The following is a 20,475-nucleotide window of genomic DNA, read 5'->3' on the forward strand; positions in this document are numbered from 1 at the left end:
ATCAGACTATTGCCTAGCCTGCCTCTATGGCCTGGCCATATTTTATCTGAGTCGAGTTTCCGTTGAGTCGATTCCATATGGCTACAAAAGCCACGATTCAACAGGTCGTTTCTTTGGCCACTCGAAAAACTACACTCCGCTAAAGTATCTGTAGTGTCCAGTTCCGTCTCCAAAGGTATGGATTTCAAGCCTTAACTGCGGAGTAGAATAGTCCAGAGAGTTTATCGAAGTGTAGCCGCAGATAAGTAAACAGACAGTGAACATGAGGCAGTCAGTCAACAGTCACTTAATATGGCAGGACGTATTAAACTCGTAATGCAGTTACGCTGTGGTCTCCAAGTAAATACGTAGGTTAGTCTCGGTTCCTAATTCCATGTTTATTGACATACTACTGTATTTGTATTGATACGGTATGTTGGGTTGGTTAACTTGAATATATTATACTAGCTGTTGCCCGCGACTTCGTGTGCGTATGATTTTGTTTTTGATGTGGCATTAAATTTGGTTGTAGTTTAAAAAAAAAAAGGATTCAGTATCGCTAAACCTTAAATGTGGGGTTTGCTGCTGTCCGCTGAGGAGTCCTGTCCTCTATCTCCAACCACAGTTTGAGCAAAATTAAACACATATAACCTCTATAGTACTACAATAATTATTTAAATAGGTTATAATTTGTCGGAGTTATGGTTTAAAATCATCAAACACTTCCATCCCCTCTCCCAAAGAAACCGAGCTTAATGCCGGGATATAAAGTATTCTATATTACTTCTAACACTTCCACGAATATGTGTACAAAGTTACATGAGAATCGGTTTAGCAGTTTTTGCGTGAAAGCGTAACAAACAAACTTACATTGACATTTATAATATTAGTAGGTAGGATATATTTTTGATACCTACTCACGTAATACCACACAAGGGTAACAAGATGTTTTTTTTTTATTCCACTACAATTAAGACCTTGACTGCAGTCTCACCTGTCGGTAAGTGATGCATATTGGATAGATACTTTGCGGAATTTCATGATATATTATGAAAATTAAGCTTAATTTGCTATACTCCGCGAAAAGCAGGGGAAACTGTAATAATTGTAGTGTAATTTTTTATTTCTTCAATATTTATACGCCACACCAAATAGATTTTCAGCAATGTACCCTCTACGCATGTTTCACTACGAAACCGGTGCATCCTCAGGAGATGTTGACTTTACAATGAATAATTGTGTTCTTAACAATACGCGATACAGATTCTCCTGCTTTTCGCGGAGTAGGTAAAGCAAATTAAGCTTCATTTTCATAATAGTGATGATGCATTCTAAGAGGTAGCGGGCTAACCTTTTTTTTTTCCAAAACCATAATACCTATCCCTACTAATATTATAAATGTCAATGTAAGTTTGTTTGTTACGCTTTCACGCAAAAACTACTTAACCGATCCTCATGAAACTTGGTACACATATTCTTGGAAGTGTTAGAAGTAATATAGGATACTTTTTATACCGACATTAAGCTCGGTTCCTTTGGGAGAGGGGATGAAAGTGTTTGACGATTTTGCACCATAACTCCGACAAATTATAACCGATCTAAATAATTATTTTTGTACCATAGAGGTTATAATATGTGTTTAATCAAGCCCAAACTTTGTGTAGATCTGAATGAGGTTGGAGATAGAGGACAGAACTCCTCATTTAGGGCTTACCGATACTGAATACTTTAAATTTTTTTAGAACTTCAACTAAATTGAATGCCACATAAAAAAAACAAAATCAAACGCAGACGAAGTCGTGGGCAACAGCTAGTATTTAATATATTTTGGCTTTGAATAACTCAAAAGCTGGATTTAATTTCATGGATTTTCTGAAGCAGCTAGCTCTATAGCGCTCGTCGATCATGTCTCACGATACACAGGGTGATGCATTAGCTCCTCTATTGAATATACCACCCGCATCGATATCGCCCTGTTGGAGCATCGGAAGATAAACTTTAAACTGTTTTCCAGTTTCTATCTAGTTTAAACGGTTCTAAAACATCACTGATCCTTAATATTCATGGTATTCGATCGTAAATGATGACTTATTAAAAATAAATAAATAAAAACGTACTACGACTTTTTAATTTATTTTTGTCTGTCTGTCTGTCTGTCTGTAAGCGCATTACGTGTAACTAAACGGATTTGAGTTCAATTTGGTATACTTATAGCTGATAGCTCCGGGTTAACATTAGAGCTATTTTTATCCCTAAAACATTATGGTTCTTGCGGTATAAGGTATGAAAGATTTAAACTATTTTACACGAGAAATCTGTTATATCTGGACCAATTTTAATTAAACTTTTGATCTTAAGAAAAGTTTCGCATCAATACCGACAGCTTGCATCCTGGGAACATTACATTATTTTAAGCCTGGGTAAATAAACTGTTCCAACGAGATTCGCGAACAAAGTCGCAGGCATAAGCTAGTATGAGTATAAGATTTGGGACCAAACAAACTGTAATAGGGTTAATAATAATAGATTATGACTTATAGAATGCCTCCGCATTTCGGTATTAACTCTTGAGATTGTAAATACGCATATATCATTGATTCCCAAGCGGCAAGGGTACCTAATGTGACAGGGGTTCAAATCATGGATATTAATATGTATAAAGAGACACCAGCTAACTTAGTATTCTCGCCAAGTTTTAGTGAAATTAATAATTTTAGGATACTCTCTTATTAAGTATGACTTTGAGTTTGACTTAGGTATTTCATTATTAAGTGACCTTTCGATTATTTAGGTTCACTGTATGTAAAGTTGGATAATTGATAATAATATAGAGTACCTATAATGCGAAATATATGAGGCAAAACATTAGTCTTAATAAACCAAAAGTCGATATAAACAATCTACTTACTAGTTAGTCATAAACTAGTTATTACTGCATATCGTCTTAGAAAAGTACAGAAGTCACATTTTTGGTTGAGTATATTAAATTGCTAAAACATGATCCTACAGTAATTTAAGATACATTAAAACATTTATATTATTAAAATTAAGCTTAATTTGCTAAACTCCGCGAAAAGCAGGAGAATCTGTATGGTGTAATTAATAATTTCTTCATTCCTTATACTCCACACCAAACAGATCTTCGGCAATGTACCCACTACACACGTTTCGAAACCAGAGCATCCTCAGGAGATATAGACTTTACAATGATTAATTGTTTGTTTGTCTTAACACTAACTGAAGAAATTAAGCTTAATTTTCATAATATATCACGTATTTCCGCAAAGTAACGCCTGCTTCTATCCAATATTGAAACATTTGTTACAGCGAGGTTGCACTTCAATTTATAGATTTCTTAATAACGAAGGTTGCTTAGCACACCGCTTCATTTCCCGCAAGACAGAAAAATGATTGTAATAATTTGTAAAAGACCAACTGCTGAGATCCTTTACAGCTTCTTCTTGATAGAATCAGAATCCTTCCGAACTGGTCGAGTCACTACAAACCAACAGTCTTCGCGTTTCTAAAGTGCTTATAATAGCAGGCCTACTAAATAAATGAATAAATGAATTTTGATTTTTTGTTTGTATGTCTTTCTAAAACATATATGGATGTCTTTCTTAAAGATAGAATTGTACAACTATTGTACTAAGGGAAAAGTTTAGCATCTCGGTTGTTTGGCATTATCTTTGGCAGCAATCAATAATTCTGCCTTTACATTGTGCCCTAAAGCTTCTGAACTAACGGAATGTTTCCAAATTGATACTTTGTCTATATTGTTAAAATCGGATAAAGCTGAAATTATAATAATTAATGAATGTTGATCGGTGCCTAAGCGGCTTTAGATAGTTAGCGGATGGATTAACGTTATCAGAAATAGTAATGTTTGATCAGGCATCCATTTTTGACGCTGGTTATTGAAATTTAAATCTGATGCTATTTATGTTTAATGTATTTGGAATATTATATATTACTTCTATAATATATTATTTCATCACGATCGAAATCTTGTTATCATGCTTCTTGTTTATTTATATTCTTTTTTGGTTCTTAAGTAATTATGGTTGGATATAATTTATATTTCAACAGCTTAAGACGCCAACGTCCATCGGTTCTCGTTCGATACTCCTATCCCAAAAAGAAGAAAAGATACTCCTGACGCAGCTCGATGGAGAGAGATCTGAATTTCTTATATTAGTTTTTTTTTTTATATTTATTCAATATATTGGATGTACCTTTTTGAATATTGGTTTAGAATAAATTAACAACACCTGTTTGATCTTGCTCATGTTGTCCTAAGGTTGCCCTGACAGAAATTAGACTGCTGAAATGTACTTGTACTACTACTAAAAACATACCTCAATAGTAAACGTTTCCTATGTTTTCTTTTTACCCTAATTGTGTTTATATAATAATCGCTTATTTTATTTCCGTTCCAATATTAGGCGCTAGGTAGGTTTTCCCGAAAATTCGTGGACATTTTTATTTGTTTTCTGCCTCACTGCAGTTTTCCGTTAGCGATCCGTTAGCAGGTGTAGGTATTTTTGTGAACGAATTTTCCTATTCGCTTTTGAATACGTACCAACGTTACGTTCGAAAATCTATCATGGAGTTCTCATCGGTGTTTCCAAATAGAGGGAACAAAATGCACATTCGAATTTTGTGGGTAGATAACTAGATAAATATCTAAGGGCGTTCCATGTAGTAGCAGTATTCCTTAGCATTAATTTCATCCTTAGCTATTACTGGCATGCTACTGTTGTGTTGCAGTAGGCAGTTGTTAGCCGAGGAGATGACCCATTTACCACAATGTCGCAACATACGTAGTACGTTAAAAAATATATTCATTAAGAATGTATTTTTTTTCTTCTTCTATTTTTATATATGTATATTTTGCTGTAAGAATTTGTGTAATCAATAAAGCGTAGGTATTATTTATATTTTCATTCTCTATCATTTATTGATTTTCATGTTAAATTATATTCATAAATAATACGGCACTATTAAAAATGTATAAAAAAAAATTAAATGATTCATATAATAGTTTTTTGTGTCTGTATGGAATCGAGCCTCAGACACAGCCAGGCAGCAAGTTATAGCCGCTAGCCTTGTCTTCCACCAGCATCAGCCTCCAGTAGCTATGAAGCTTGTTTGAGCTCGTCCGGAGAAGTACTACCGCCATGCTATCTGGCGCCAGTAAGCAGATTTTCATCTGAAGGCCGTGGGGCTACCGATGTAATTACAAACACATGAGGTTTAACACCTGCGCCTTTATAGCTGCTGTTGCCGGCGCCTTCGTCTGCATTTGTTTTTATTTTTTGTGACACATGGACATTAAATTTAGGTTTAGTTGTACTGAAATTTTCAAGTTGCGTATTCATGTTTAAAAAAAAAAAATTCTATTCGCATAAAAAATATCTGAAAAGAACTGTCTGACCAGTCTCAGCTCCTCCTTCCACTTACAAAAAATAGTAATCGTCATAGGACGAATCGAAATCACATTGTTAGTTGATTTATATGATAAAGGTTAACGAAGAGCATTTCTAACATTTTTTATATAGTCCTTGTGTAAAATCATCAAACCTCTTCATTACCTCTCCCAAAGGAACTGAGCTTAATTTCGGGATAAAAAGTATCCTATATTACTTCTATAACCTCCAAGAATATGTTTTCAAAGTTTCATGGTGATCGGTTCAGTAGTTTTTGCGTGAAAGCGTAACAAACAAACTTACATTGACATTTATAGTATTAAGTAGGGATTTCAATACTCAGGCTATCAAATGCAAAATCGATTCTAAATATTCGACAGGAAAATCCAGAGTTGACCCCATTGAAACAAACACGCATAAATATCATTTGAATCGGTCCAGCCGTTCAGAAAGAGTTCAGCTAGGTTAGGTTAGGAGATTAAGGTTTTGGATTACGCTACTATTGAGTCATTTCACTGCAGCTCTTAAGTAACTCTACTACAGTTGCTTAGGTCAGTCCAATATAGTAATTTAGGTCACTCGACCATAATTATTGTTCGGGTTACTGTACTCACTCTAATGTTAGGTCATTGAATTTCATTTATTTTGGTCGCTACATCGTATTTGTTTAGATCACTCTATCAAATAAATATGTATACTACGACAATACACACATCGCCATATAGACCCAAAATAAGCGAAGCTTGTGTTATTGATACTAAGATAACCGATGAATATTTATATGAATCGAAACACAATTCGAAAGACATGTGGCATTCAATTTAGGTGTAATTCTTCTAAAATTTTTAAGTTGTGTATTCTTTTATAAAAAAGAACTGGTGTAGTTTTTACATTTAAATTTATCATTTGACGGCGTTATGGTGTAAAATCGTCGAAACACTTTCGTCCCCCTCTCCCAAAAGAACTGAGCTTAATTTCCGGATAAAAAGCATTCTTTATTACTTCTAATACCTTCAGGACTATGTGTACAAAGTTTCGTGATGATTGGTTTAGTAGTTTTTGCGTGAAAGCGTAATAAACAAACTTACATTCACATTTATAATATTAGTAGGGATAAATACTTTTAATATACAGATAAACACAGACACTGAAACACTTTTCAATTGTGGGAATCGAACCCACGGCCTTGGACGCAGAAAGCAGGGTCGCTGCCCACCGCGCCAACCGGCTGTCTAGGTCATTGAATTGCAGTTATTTTGGTCACTCGACTACAATCGTTTGGGTCAGTTTAGATAATATAATTGCAGCTATCCGGCCACTCGACCGCTAAGAAAGAATGACCCAAACGGGTTACTCTTTCTTCACCTCCACGGTTCCACAGTTGCTTTGAGTCGAACTAGTAAATCTGTTTATGTCTGTCTACCACAGTTGTTTCAATCCGTTAACAAGGCCTCTTCTATCTTCATAATATGATTATAAATATTCTTAACATTAATTTAATTTAATTCATACACGTGAAAACTTGACGCGGAAAGCTTTTGAATAATATTCTGCCGCAGCGTCGTATCAAAAAAAGGAAAACAAAACGAGAAACGGCTTCAGAAATTAAAAAAATAATAATATAAGTATGAAATAATTATGAGGTGCATTTTAACATTTTTATATTCAGCGTTTCGTTAGGCAACGCTAACAAGTCTGAATCGAGTGAGAGGATAAAATGTTAACAGGTCAGCGAGCAACTATCTCTATTTTATTCCTATGCATTTATACGGCCTTGCACGTATAAAATCATCGAGCAACACGCGGAATAGGAGAGAATAAAACTCTTTCCAATACAATACATGATAATACAACGTATATTCTGTTTTTAAACAATTTAAGTAAATTGAAAGGTTTAAGGCCTTTTAATTTAGTGAAATAATGCACCTATCTTCAGGAAGTATCAAATTTTTTATACATGTCAATCTAGTTCAGAAATAAGTGTTGGTACAACTGAATTGGCTCCACGAATTGGATGAGGCGATGATATGTAGGTACTATAATACTGATTAGTAGGGCTTTTCAGCATCATCATCCCACTATTAATATCTTTATGCCTCCTCTCTCATTGGAAAGACTGATTTAAAGATGAGTCGCATCACGTAGGGCCAGTAGTAGTAGGCATTAACAGTGAAAATAACCGGGACGGCGGGTTAACATACTCTCTAAGCCACAGGTGTGGACAATGCCAACGAATTGATAACTACGAGTATAAGTGTTTTTGTGTAGAATTATACCAAAAAAACTAAGACATGTGGCCAAAGACGTGTCAATATTTAACAGGTTGGTCTGCGTTGGAAAACGAAAAGATTCCTTTACGCATTTTTTAAACCACGGTGACATTCATTTGATCATATGGTCCGATAGTTTGGCAGAAGGTAATTTTTTACAGCGCCTCTTGTTCGAGCAATGCTTTATGGTATTCCCCTATAGATCGGAGTAAAAAATACTCGAATCGCAAGAGATAAATCTGCGAAAAGTATTTACGCGAATATATCGTTTAAAATATAGCCCCCAAAGGTGTACAATCGCTTGTTGCCAAATGATTGATGCTCGCGAACGCCAGGTGGCCAGGTTTAACGTATATTTACTCTTACCGTGTTTTTATAAAGTTTATATTTGCCTGAAGTATGGCGGGGATCCTACGCATATTCGACGTTGACTTTATTGAGCCAATAAAGGTAATAATATAGCCGAGTACCTTTGCGCGTAAAATGCTTGCGTGTTTTTCATGCACGTGGTGGTTAACTAAGAAAAATTCTAGTTAGAAAAAAAACTGCTGAGTTTTTTGCCGGTTTTTTTTAGGTAGAGTCTGCCTTAATTTTCGCCACGCCAAAAAAAATAAAGGTAGAGACTGGTAGAGTCACTACAAACACTTGACGTTGCATAAGTGCCAATTGAGATAGCCTATTTAAATCAATACAGAATTTTGAAAAAGCCACTAACTCATCGTTAGCAGGCTATTGCAGTCCCTACTGTGCCTACATCACAAGATTCCCTCCTCGCAGGAGAAAGGGGTTTTAGCGCATTTACCCACAATGCTACTCCGATGTAGATTGGCGGGCTTTAATGTCTGTTAGCACATGTTAGAAATAATAACCAGCAGATAATATTAAACGTGCTCTCAAAAGCACGGAGTTAGACACTGTAAATTTTCTGACTCAAGGCTTATATTTTTTTTTTAGAAAAACATAATACCCAACAATTCCTGGCCTCACCCGGCAATCGAACCTGTGATCCTTTGTTAAATATGTTATTGTTTTCTTCCTTTTCCAAGTTAGTTCTTGGCTGCAATCTCATCTGGTGGTAAGTGATGATGCAATCTACGATGGTAGCGGGCTAACCTTTTAGGAAGTATGGCAGTTATATTAAACCCATATCCCATATCCCATATCGGTTTCTACACGACGTACCGGAACGCTAAATCGCTGTACGTCTTCGTTGGTAGGGCGGTAAATAGCCACTGCCGAAGCGGAAATGAAGAAATTATAAAATACCAAATTGTCCCTACCAGGAATCGAACCCGGCACCTTGAACTTAAAACAACAGCGCTCCCCACTGCACCAAGGAGGTCGTCAATGCAGACCAACGAGGCAGTTCTCTAAATTCACTAGCGCACGTAGCAATTTCATTTACCTATTCGGTTTCCAAACAAACGACTAAGCTTAATTAATCCACGTTTAAATTCCCCAAGACTCTTGAATGCAACTCCTCACTTATAGGAATCTTCTTGGTAATTAATGATTGAGATAAAACCCTGCCAACTGACGTTCATTCGACGTTTACTAAGTCTGAATTGAATATTGACTAATAGATTAAAGCCATTTTGACTACCGATACTTTTAACGTTCGGCGCAAGGAGTGAGTTGGATCTATCTGTTTGTGTATCTGTAATCAGAACAACCGATTTGATTGTGGTTTGAGGGTCTTTTCATCAAAATGGTAAAAATTTACTCTATAGTGCGCATTGCATCTACTGCAACAGTAAAAAATCACGTGAGCAAACTAGATGTCGCCACAAGATTCTACATCGCGCTAACGAAGCTTCACAAATAAAGATCATATATACAACTTCCACAGATGAAAGGTCGGATCTCGGTCTCCGAGCAATTCCCATTTTTACGGTCGAGTGTGTCACCAAAGCTTTTCAAAAACCCCTCCTCCTAAAGTGCTAAGTTTAGCGACGGAAATATTCAGGACTTTTAACTATTCAGTTACTCTAAAATCACTAATTACGCTCGGGATTTATTTCGGCGCCCGCAAGTAATTGCACGTCCCCCATTCTTAAAACAGTAGACTGTTCTTCAGTCTACTGTTTTAAGAATCCAATTTTATTGTGACTTTGTATATGATACATGCAGGAACTTTTCCAGAAGCGCCTAGCGTACGATTACTCGTGGAAAACTTTCATTTCAGCACATACGTCACGGCAACGTAATTAAAGGCAAAATGAATTTCATTGCGGCAAACGAAATTAATTATTTTTATACAACACTGCCCCAAAATTAATGTGATGTTTTTAGGATTTTTGTATGTACAAGTTTGTGAGTTTCTTTATTCCTTAACATCTTACTGCCTGAACGAATCCTTAATAAATACCTAAATCCCGATTTTCGAGTGACACTAGCTTAGCACGTATTTTTTTTTAAGTTATAATATACCAAACAGATGGCCTATGATAGAAAGTAAAAAAACCACCGCCCATAAACGAGCAACCTGCATGGAACTCTTCTTATAAAATGCCACCCTTTGTCTTCTTTAATATAAAATGTTTTGTTACAGATTGGTGCACTCAAGAACTTCTACCTGCTCTCCCACCACAAAGTCCACAAGCGATCAACGGAGCCTAGTCATGAGCATCACCAAAAGTTGATCAACGAACCTGAGGTACGTATTTTGTAAAAAATTAACTTTTATATAAAATTTAACTCTTCATTCTAAACCGATTCAAATGTATTATATATGCGGTATCTCCATGTGCTCAAATCATGAATGATGAGATCCGAGAATCGAGAAGCTGAAGGTGCAATGGGTGGGGCATATAAGTAGCTCGGAGAATTGTTAGATATCGGGGGTCCCAAGGATCCTCGTATCGGCAAACGCTGCGTTAGTAGACCCGCGACGTGGTGCATAGATTACATTGAACGAGTTGCACGCCGTGGTATTTGGGACTTATAATATTTTGGTATTACTTATAATACCAAAATACCTATGATTTTTATTGTTTACGTCCATTGATTGACACGATGCTGATATTAGCGGACCCGGCACACGTCGTCCTGCCCGGCAAGACTGTGCCACCTAGCGGGTCATATGTTTTCAAATTTTATCAAAATTGGTTCCGCTTTCCCGGATGTGTTAGATCCCATAGATAGGAAACTGTTTCTGCGTTGCGACATTTTGCGTTTGCCACGCCATCGTTTTCAGCGACCGCTAAACGCTGTCATATTACCTAATCTCTGGAGAAAGATATCAACAACAGGAGACCGCTTTATAAAACTATTAATGCAAAAACATAATGAAAATAAATTAATTGGAGTTCAAAGTTCTCCTTTCAGTATGAGAAGGGTTAAGGCCCTAGTCTACCACGCTGCCAAGGAGAATTCTCAGGCATGCAGATTGGTAGACTTCACGATGCTTACCTCCACCTTTAGTCAAAGTCAAAGTAAAAGTCAAATATTTCTTTATTCAAATAGACACATGGCAGTTTTGTTGCGTACATTACAAGTAAAATATGACATAGCATTGAGTTGATGGCGATAACTAAATTGGTTAATTTAAAACTAAAGCTACGAGGGTTCCAAACGCGCCCTGGTCTAAATAGAAGCTCACAACAGTTTTTTTTTGTTTTCACCATCCCACACAGTGGCGTGCATAGAGGGTACGGTACGCACAGGGTATACAGACGATATAAAATTAAGAAAATATCCAGTAAGAGTTATAAAAAACTTGAGGATAGGCATTGTAAGAGTTGTAAAAAGCCTACCCTTAAGTAATTATAACTTGTACTAGAGATTTTCTTCATTTATACCATCTGCATACCCTGTGCATACCCTCTATGCACGCCACTGATCTCACATTAGCATTTATAACTATTAAAGAAGCAACCTGGTTAGAGTAATTATTTACACCCAAGCATTGTTATCGTTGACGTAGTCCTTAATACTATAATAGGCCTTTTCTATTTAACTTTTAAAGAAACATCTCGGGTAGTTTGTTGGAAAATTTTATTCAATTTCCTTTTAATGAATTACTTATTTTATGTAGTCTAGTATATTGCAATTTAAAGGTAATTATATTTACAAATAACTCTGAAAAGTTAGAGGTGTTTTCTAGGAATCGAATTCGGTCGTCCCGAAAGGAATTTCGAAGCATTAACCACTAAGCCAGCACCCCTTTTTATGTGTACACGTTCTAGTCTCTTAAAACTTTAGTCACATGATTTCACGGGTGGCGTTGTTTCTTTCATCCTATTATAAATCCCGAGCGGGGTGGGGTTTTGTTTCTGTCTCATAATGTATGCTCTCATTTGGCGCGAGATAACTAAATCTCTCCCTTTGCCACCCTACGCCGTGACACATGATGGTGTCATATTTCTATTTAATATGACGGAATGACTGACAATATTAGGTAGTCGTATTATTAACAGAATTTTACGTAATATTTTACCCAGATCAAATAAGTTGTTCTACTACCATTAAGGAACATAAATCAACCATGCGGTTTATAATACACATTGATAATTGTAGTTTATAATACACATTGATAATAGTATTTTCCAAGCCCGCCTACTCGTTATGAAGCAGTATGGTGGGTCTAAGTTTCAAATCTACCCAGTTGTTCTATTAGTATTGTGCCAAAGAACAGATTATCTTAGTTGAATTTTATAAGATTAAAAATTAAAATATAAAGTATGGCTCTATCATCAGAGCGCCCACTAGAATGTTATGTTTTTAGACAGTTGACAGATTTTTTTGTTATCTTCAAACTTAAACAGGGCATTTCATCGTGTTATCTTTATCAACTATAAATAGCGCCTCATTAACGGAAAATCCCAAATTTAACATAGCAAAATTAATTTTGAGGTTACTGCTTCTTATTTTATAATTTTTCAATAAGCAATGTTTTGTGGCATTTTTTACACAATACGAACAAAATACGTAAAATTCTTTAGAATTTTAGAATATTTACAATTCTCTAGTAGATTATTTTTAGGTAGGTACACCTTTAAGATTAGCCTACGTAAGCCATGCAAATTTTTATCGATGACATAGTTGCAAAATTTTCTTTTTTTCTACTTATTAAAACATTCAATTAAGCTTTTTCCCGCATATGTAAAGCATCTGTTAAAAATTATATAAATTATGGTGAAAACCCCGTGAAGATCCGTTACTTGATTAAGGAGGAGTTGGCGGATAAACAGACAGAAGCGGTAAGCTACTTTGTTATATGCTGTAGTGCTTAGGAAAGATAATATACCCCAGAAATAAGCATACATTTTCACCAAACATACCTACGGGTCGAATAGGAATTTGAAGTGGCGTAGTTAATGAACTAAGCGCTATCAAATTCCACAAAGCAATAGGTTAAGTAGATAATACTAGGTAGATAAGTAACTAATATCAAGTGAATAATTTAACCTTAATGATTCGAAGTAAACTAACAAAGGCCACATATTAACTGTAGGGTTGCAGATAATATAAGAATTTATATATATTAAAAATTATAAATTATTGTTAAAGTTTAGTTTTGTATTTAAATGCACATATAGGTATTTATGAATTAAAATAACATAAAATAACCTATTTTATCAAAATAAAACCTAAAACGTCTTCGAAACCACCGCACGTGCCTAAGAGGCCGGCAGCATTGTCCCTTCAAAATTCAAAATTCAAAATTCATTTATTTCAAGTTTTGAAACGTCAAGTCTGTCTGTGTGTAGTGACTCTACCAACGGTTCGGAAGGCAGATTCTACCGAGAAGAAGCCGGCAAGAAACTCAGCAGTTGCTCTTTTCCAACATTTACAATTTACATTTTACATTTCAAAATTCATTTTTCTATCTTGTGAGAGATGAAAGCGGAGCCGGATGCTTCCAAGCAATCTTGTCATTAAGAAATTCATAAATTGTATAATAACCTCGCTGTAATAAATGTGTTTTAACACATTCTTTAAACTTATGCATTGGTAGGTCCAAAATACCTTAGGAATTATATTATAAAAGCGTATACTCAGTCCCACAAATGACTTCTGCACCTTTCGCAGACGATATGCAGATGTCACTAATTTATGACTATTTCTTGTAAGTCGACTGTTTATATCCACTTTTTGTTTATAAAGACTAATATGTTGTCTTACAAATACTTAAACTATATTGTTATAAATATATTGTGAGGCTACCGTAAGGATACTTATTTCTTTAAATTTTTCACGGAGGGATTCACGTGATTTAAGTTTATATATTGACCGTACAGCTCTTTTCTGCAATATGAATATAGTTTCAATATCAGCAGCTTTGCCCCATAATAAGATCCCGTAAGACATCACACTATGAAAATACGCAAAGTAAACAAGTCTTGCTGTTTCTAAGTCAGTAATCTGTCTAATTTTCCTGACGGCGTAGGCAGCCGAGCTTAGTTTACCTGCTAGTGTATCTATATGGGTACCCCACTGAAGCTTACAATCTAAGGTCATGCCCAGAAAAACTGTGGAATCTTCCATTTATTATTATATTTTTATTAACTTTCTTTACATTTGGTAAAATAAATTCCACACACTTAGTTTTTTTTGCATTTAAAAGTAAATTATTGACAGTAAACCAGTGCGACACATGCTACATAGCACGGCTTACATCTCTACCTCTATCAGTTTTAAAAATTTGAGATGTATCATCTGCAAACAGTACAATGTCACAGGTTTCACTGACATGGTGTGGTAGATCATTTATATACACCAAAAATAGGAAGGGACCCAAAATTGAACCCTGTGGGACACCCATTGACGTAGCCGACCCCTGCGACTTAATGTCTTTTATGCAAACCCTTTGGGCTCTGTCACTGAGATAAGAGGCAACCAAATTTAGTGCAACGTTTTTGATACCGTAGTGGGCTAGTTTAAGAAGCAAGGTTTTATGATCAACACAATCGAATGCCTTGGATAGATTCAAAAAAACACCAATGGCATTCTGCGAACGTTCCCAGGCATCGTACACATGTTTTAAAAGTTTAGCGCCTGCATCCGTAGTGCTACGACCTTTAGTAAAACCGTACTGCTCCGGATGTAGTAAGTTGTTTACATTGAAGTGATTCAAAAGTTGATTTAATATAATTTTTTCAAAGACCTTACTAAGAGCTGGTAAGATTGAAATGGGTCTGTAATTGTTAATGTCATTTTTATTGCCAGATTTAATGAATTTCGAATGACCAAACTAATTCTTTGGCCAAGGCATTATTGTTTAAATATTACAAGCGTACCCAGCCCGCTTCGCAGGGCTTTTACTTTATTTTATTTAAACAATAAACTAACATCATTAAATTATTAATTTAAGTCTCATAATATATTAAATCATTTATTTCTCTCCGTATTCATTCTCTTCTATTCTCTTCTCGAGCGGGTAAAGATCATTATCTACACCCATGTACATCCAACAATAGAATATCATCATAGTAAATAAAAACTGTATTTGACAGTTCAAAAATAGGAGTACTCCGGTCGTCCCCGAACTTTACAGGATTACTCGCCAGGACAATCCGGAGATTCTCTGAAAGTTTCATTGAAATCGGTCCAGCCGTTTCGGAGCCTATACGGAACATACCCACACACTTTCTCTTTTATATTTATATAGATAGATTGTGTTTATAATTAAAAAAAAAAAAAAAAAAAAAAATTCAGAATTTTAATTACAGTAGGTACACCGTTACTTTTGCTATTATCTGTCATACGCAACAATTTTTTGTTTTTTAAAACCCGCGGCGGTTTTTCCGATACAAGATATAGCATCCTGGAGATTGATATCATCATCATATCAACCCATTACCGGCCCACTACAGGGCACGGGTCTCCTCGCACAATGTGAAGGGGCTAAGGCCGTAGTCCACCACGCTGGCCCAGTGCGGAGTGGCGGGCATAGTGATATATATAGTGTGCCAAATTTCATCAAGATCGATTCAATGGCTGGGCTGAACATAGTACCTCAAGAAGTGCTTTTTCTATTTTTCCGTTACTGTTAAAGTAAGCAATATTTTATTTATTTATTAACTCATTACACATAATATACATCACAGGTCTTAATTTAAAGGTGTAAGCATAAACTCAAAAGAATTTTTCCGTACACCTAGCCGTTGACAAATTTTTGCTTTGTTAGTCTAATAGATTAATATATTAACATTCATAATTAATGCTACAAAATCGTTACTTATTCACATTACCATTTAGAATGTGGGTAGTCTGTGTTTTTTTAATTTATTAAATTAAAAAAACACAGACTCCGAAAAGTCACAGGTAGGAACGGAACTCGATCCTCCGAAAGGGAACCCGATGTATTTCCTACAAGGGTAACACTGCTTTATAAATACAAGGTCTGCTATAAAATAAACAATGAGCTTTATGTTCGAAATAGATGTTAAAATCAGTATTCCTAATAAAATTTAAGTGACACTCCAGACGGCACGTGCTGTGGGCAACAGAACAATACAACTTCCATTTCTTAGCGCCAAGAAAGACATCCTAGTTCTGTTTAGTGGGGCAAATCTGGAATGAATGGAAGACGACTGAGAGAGAATAGCACTGGGTCGTATTTACATGAAAATGTCAATCCATCCATTTTCATGTAAATATTTTTGTTCAAGTTCCATTATTTTTCGCGAGTGCTGTGAAGTTTTACCCGCAGTTTTTTAAATCATATAATGCAACCCTGCTGGTCCTGTCTATAGGGATTCAAGTGGTTTTTCTTTTTTTTAACTTTAATGTTCTTCTTAAATTGTAAACTTAAAACGACTAGCTAGATAAAATAACAATAAATAAAAAACCTCCGAATTCAATGACACGTGTCAATGAAGTGTTAAGATTTAAACACTTGAACAGTTTATACATAGATTTCATTTGATATAAGAGAGTTCAACGCAACTGACGATTTCCCTTGATTTCCAAAGGTTCCCCTTTTCAAATCCCGACTTGTAAACAATGGGACCACCTAAAAAGTAATAAAATAATTAAACCCTTAAACCCTTTAAGTAATAAAATAATTTTCAATATCGACAGCAATATCGATAAAGAAAAACACACAGTTAAACTGTGCCTCAGTTTAACCGTGTGTTTTCACCTTTCTTCATTGAAGTCGGTTAAAAAGAGAACGACAATAGTTTACAGAACTATTTTTTATCCACTAAGAGTGAAAAATTTAAGAGCTGTTAGCAAAACCTAAGCCAATTTAGAAGTTCAAAATTGCAAATTGAACCCAAGTTGGAAATCGGACTAAAAACACAACAGCGCACACCGATCAACAGAAAAATCATCAAAGAAAGTGTAATAAATAATAATAAGTATGAATTTAATAACCGCTGAAAGTGTTGCGGAAGACCGTTACTTTAAGCCTTCAGCGATTGTTTAATTCCGTCGTTCAACAAGACACAAAGCCAGAGGCATGGCGCAGTAATAGTTGGGAGCTCTCCACTCGAAATTGTACTCCAGGCGAATCGCTGGGAGCCGATGGAGGCAACCGGCTCAGGACCGAGTATATGTGGAACTCCCTACAAAAGGCGTATGTTAAGTATAAGTACAGACATTTATTGTTTTTGATATATACTTGCAAGGAAAAGTCTTACAAAATGCCGACTTTTGTATGGACAAAGGTCCAACCTGAGCCGGCAACCTCGCCCTTCTGACCGGCAGGGTGATTACGTATCTCGCGACAGGCTTACGACAGGCATCTTGCAACCACTGCTGTCAACAAACAAAAAAAACAAGTGAAGGATCAGTACTTGTCTGTATCGGCCGGGCATTGATGGGAATGATCACTGTATTCAATTTTGTTTATTTCGTATTCTACATATTTTTGAGGGTTCCTTTATTTTTTTATTTTTATATATTTATTTATTTTTTAATTATGTATCTAAACTAGAGTATTTGTATGTTTATATGTTTGTATATATGTATGGAATATATTTTATATTTTTGTACATATCTTTAATATGTTATGTTTAATTTAGTTTAAAATTCTAATATTTCACTAATGTTTGTTGTAGCACCTACTAATTTCGTATAGCATTTTCTTGTTTGCCTTTGGTTGCCTGGAAGAGATCGCTATTTAGCGATAAGGCCGCCACTTTGTACGTTCTACCTTATTGTGCTGTTGTTTTTGTATCTCTGTAAATGCTGCTTGGCGGCGGCATCCCAGACGAACTATGCCACTAAAAGCTCTACATCTACTTCTTAGGTTAAGCGTTACGTTTGTAAGATTTACATAAGTGAGATACAATCCCTCTGCACCTGAAAGGTACTTACTGTAAGGTAAACCTAAGTAAGTACCGTAACTAAGTTACGGAAGTAAAACTTACAAGTGTAATTGACGCCTTATAAAACCTCTTCACAGGTTCTTCCCCTGTTGATACGCTTGGATGTATTAAACTACGCAACTGATTTTAATGCAGTTTTCAGCAACTGTAGAAGAGTGATTCAAAATGAGTGTTTATATTTAGAAGAAGAAGAAGAAGAAGAAACACTTTATTGCACGTATAACATACAGGAAAAGAAACAGTAAGGAGTATACAGTACACAATGTAGACATGCAAAGGCGGCCTTATTGCTGCAAGCAATCTCTTACAGGCAACCTTTGTAGATAGGACTTACAGCAAGAGAACGGGATAGTGCCAAGAGTGTTGATAGATATACATAAATACCAAAATGTAAAGATACAAATACATATATAATTTAAATAAATATACGTAATATATAAAATATACCTACATGATATATAAATAGAAAATATACATAATATATATAATAAATATATAACAAACATAATATATATTAGTAGATTTTAACACACAGTTAAAAAAAAAAAAAAAAAAAAAAAATAAGAATATAAAGAATCTACTTCAAATTTCATCACTCAAAGAGAGGTAGTAGTCCTTCAGACGACTCTTAAATATCGGAAGGGAACTACTTCCACGGATTTCAGCAGGCAGATTGTTCCAGAGCATAACTGCTTTAAAGGTGAAAGAATTACTGAAGAACTTCGTTTTACTAAAAGGGAGTACCAGACGGTTACCAAGGCGGGATCGAAGGTTGGAATGAGAAGATGAGTCAGAAATAAAGCGAAAACGATCCCTTAAATAAGAGGGAGATAAATGACTATAAAGAATAGAATAAAAGAAGGAAAGTAGATGAACTTCACGGCGTAAACGGATAGGCAACCATTTTAGTCTAGCTCGGTACTCCGATATGTGATCAAATTTACGCAGTCCAAACACAAACCGGATGCATAAATTTTGAAGGCGCTCGAGCTTATTAAGAAGTTCTTCGGTAAGGTCAGGATAGCATGAGTCTGCATAATCCAGTATAGGAAGAAGAAGAGATTGGGCAAGAGAAATTTTAGTTTTAATAGGAAGGAAATTTTTCCAACGATTTAAGTACCCAATCGAAGCAAAGATTTTTCGACTCACCTCAGCTACCTGTGGGGACCACGACAGATTATTGTCTATGACGAGGCCAAGATTTTTTACAAAAGTACTCGGAATCAAATTTGTGTTGTTAAACTGGACAGAGGGCAAGGTACAGAAATTCACCTTAGCTAACTGCTGACGGCTGCCTACAATAATAACCTGAGACTTATGCGGATTTACGCAAAGTCCATGTGAATTGCTCCATGTGTAGATACTGCGCAGGTCATTGTTTAACTGAAAGATTGCTTCAGAAACATTGAGAGCAGGGGCAGCGACATAAACTTGCAAATCATCAGCATAAAGATGAAAGCTAGAAGTGAGGAGCTTAGAAACAGAGTTTATAAAAATGGCAAAGAGCAGAGGAGAAAGTACGCCGCCTTGTGGAACACCAGCAGTAAGTGAGGAAAGAGTGGAGAATTTATTGTCACTATGCACACACTGCTGACGCCCAAACAAATAGCTACGGAACCATTCAATAGCACCCCGAGAAATGTTAAGTGATTTCATGATAGCAAGAAGGATATCAAAATCCACAGTGTTAAAAGCGTTACTGAAATCTAATAGAGCAAGAACTGTGACAAGTTGATTGTCCATGTTAGCCCGAATATCGTCGCAAACTTTTACAAGAGCGGTAACAGTGCTGTGGCAGCGCCTAAAGCCAGACTGGTACGGGCTTAGGATACTGTTGCTTACCAGGTAAGAATTAAGCTGGTCATGTACAATACGTTCCAAGACCTTTGATAAAAAGGGAAGTATAGAGATAGGGCGATATTGAGAGAAAGAAACAGGATTTTTAGACTTAGGCAAGGGAATAACGTGAGCTTTACGCCAAACTATAGGAAACTCGCCAGAAAACAAGGAGAAGTTGAAAATATGTGTAAGTACAGGCACTACAGTATCTAGACTCAGCATAATCATTTTACGGTTAATTCCATCACACCCGGAAGCATTAGACTTAATGGCCAGAATGTGCTTTTTGACCTCAGCCGCAGTAACAGGTTGAAACCCAAATGAGGGACAGTTTAAAGGAGATAGAGAGTTGATACGAAATAAAGTGCTGCATTTAACCTGGAGATCCAAAGGCGACACCGAAGTAAAATGACGATTTAGGGCGTCTATATCCAAATTACAGGGAGCACTGTAGCGTTGCCGGCCAATACCAAGAGTCTCCAAAAATCTCCAGACCCCAGACCCGCTACTATTCTCAATAGAGGAGTAAATATAGCTCCGCTGCGCATTTCTACAAATTTTATTGCAGCGGTTACGCAGGTGTTTATATTTATTTAGATTACAGTATGTAGGATTACGTTTGTACTTTGACTTGGCGGCATTTCGCATCGCCATTAGTGCTCGGATATCTTCCGTCAA

The 20,475-nt window shown here is 35.9% G+C and overlaps 1 protein-coding gene across 3 annotated transcripts in view; it reads left to right on the forward strand.

The window, feature by feature from the left end:
- LOC120632683 (furin-like protease 2) overlaps nt 1–20,475 on the forward strand; it is a 357,244-nt gene that overhangs the window by 303,949 nt on the left and 32,820 nt on the right. For all 3 annotated transcript variants that reach the window (XM_039902645.1, XM_039902648.1, XM_039902647.1), the window contains one exon: nt 10,230–10,334. In XM_039902645.1, coding sequence (XP_039758579.1) covers nt 10,230–10,334 — 105 coding nt within the window. The remainder of the gene's footprint in view (nt 1–10,229; nt 10,335–20,475) is intronic.

Source organism: Pararge aegeria, chromosome 20 (genome assembly GCF_905163445.1).
Source record: "Pararge aegeria chromosome 20, ilParAegt1.1, whole genome shotgun sequence".
In the NCBI taxonomy this organism is placed as follows: Eukaryota; Metazoa; Arthropoda; class Insecta; order Lepidoptera; family Nymphalidae; genus Pararge; species Pararge aegeria.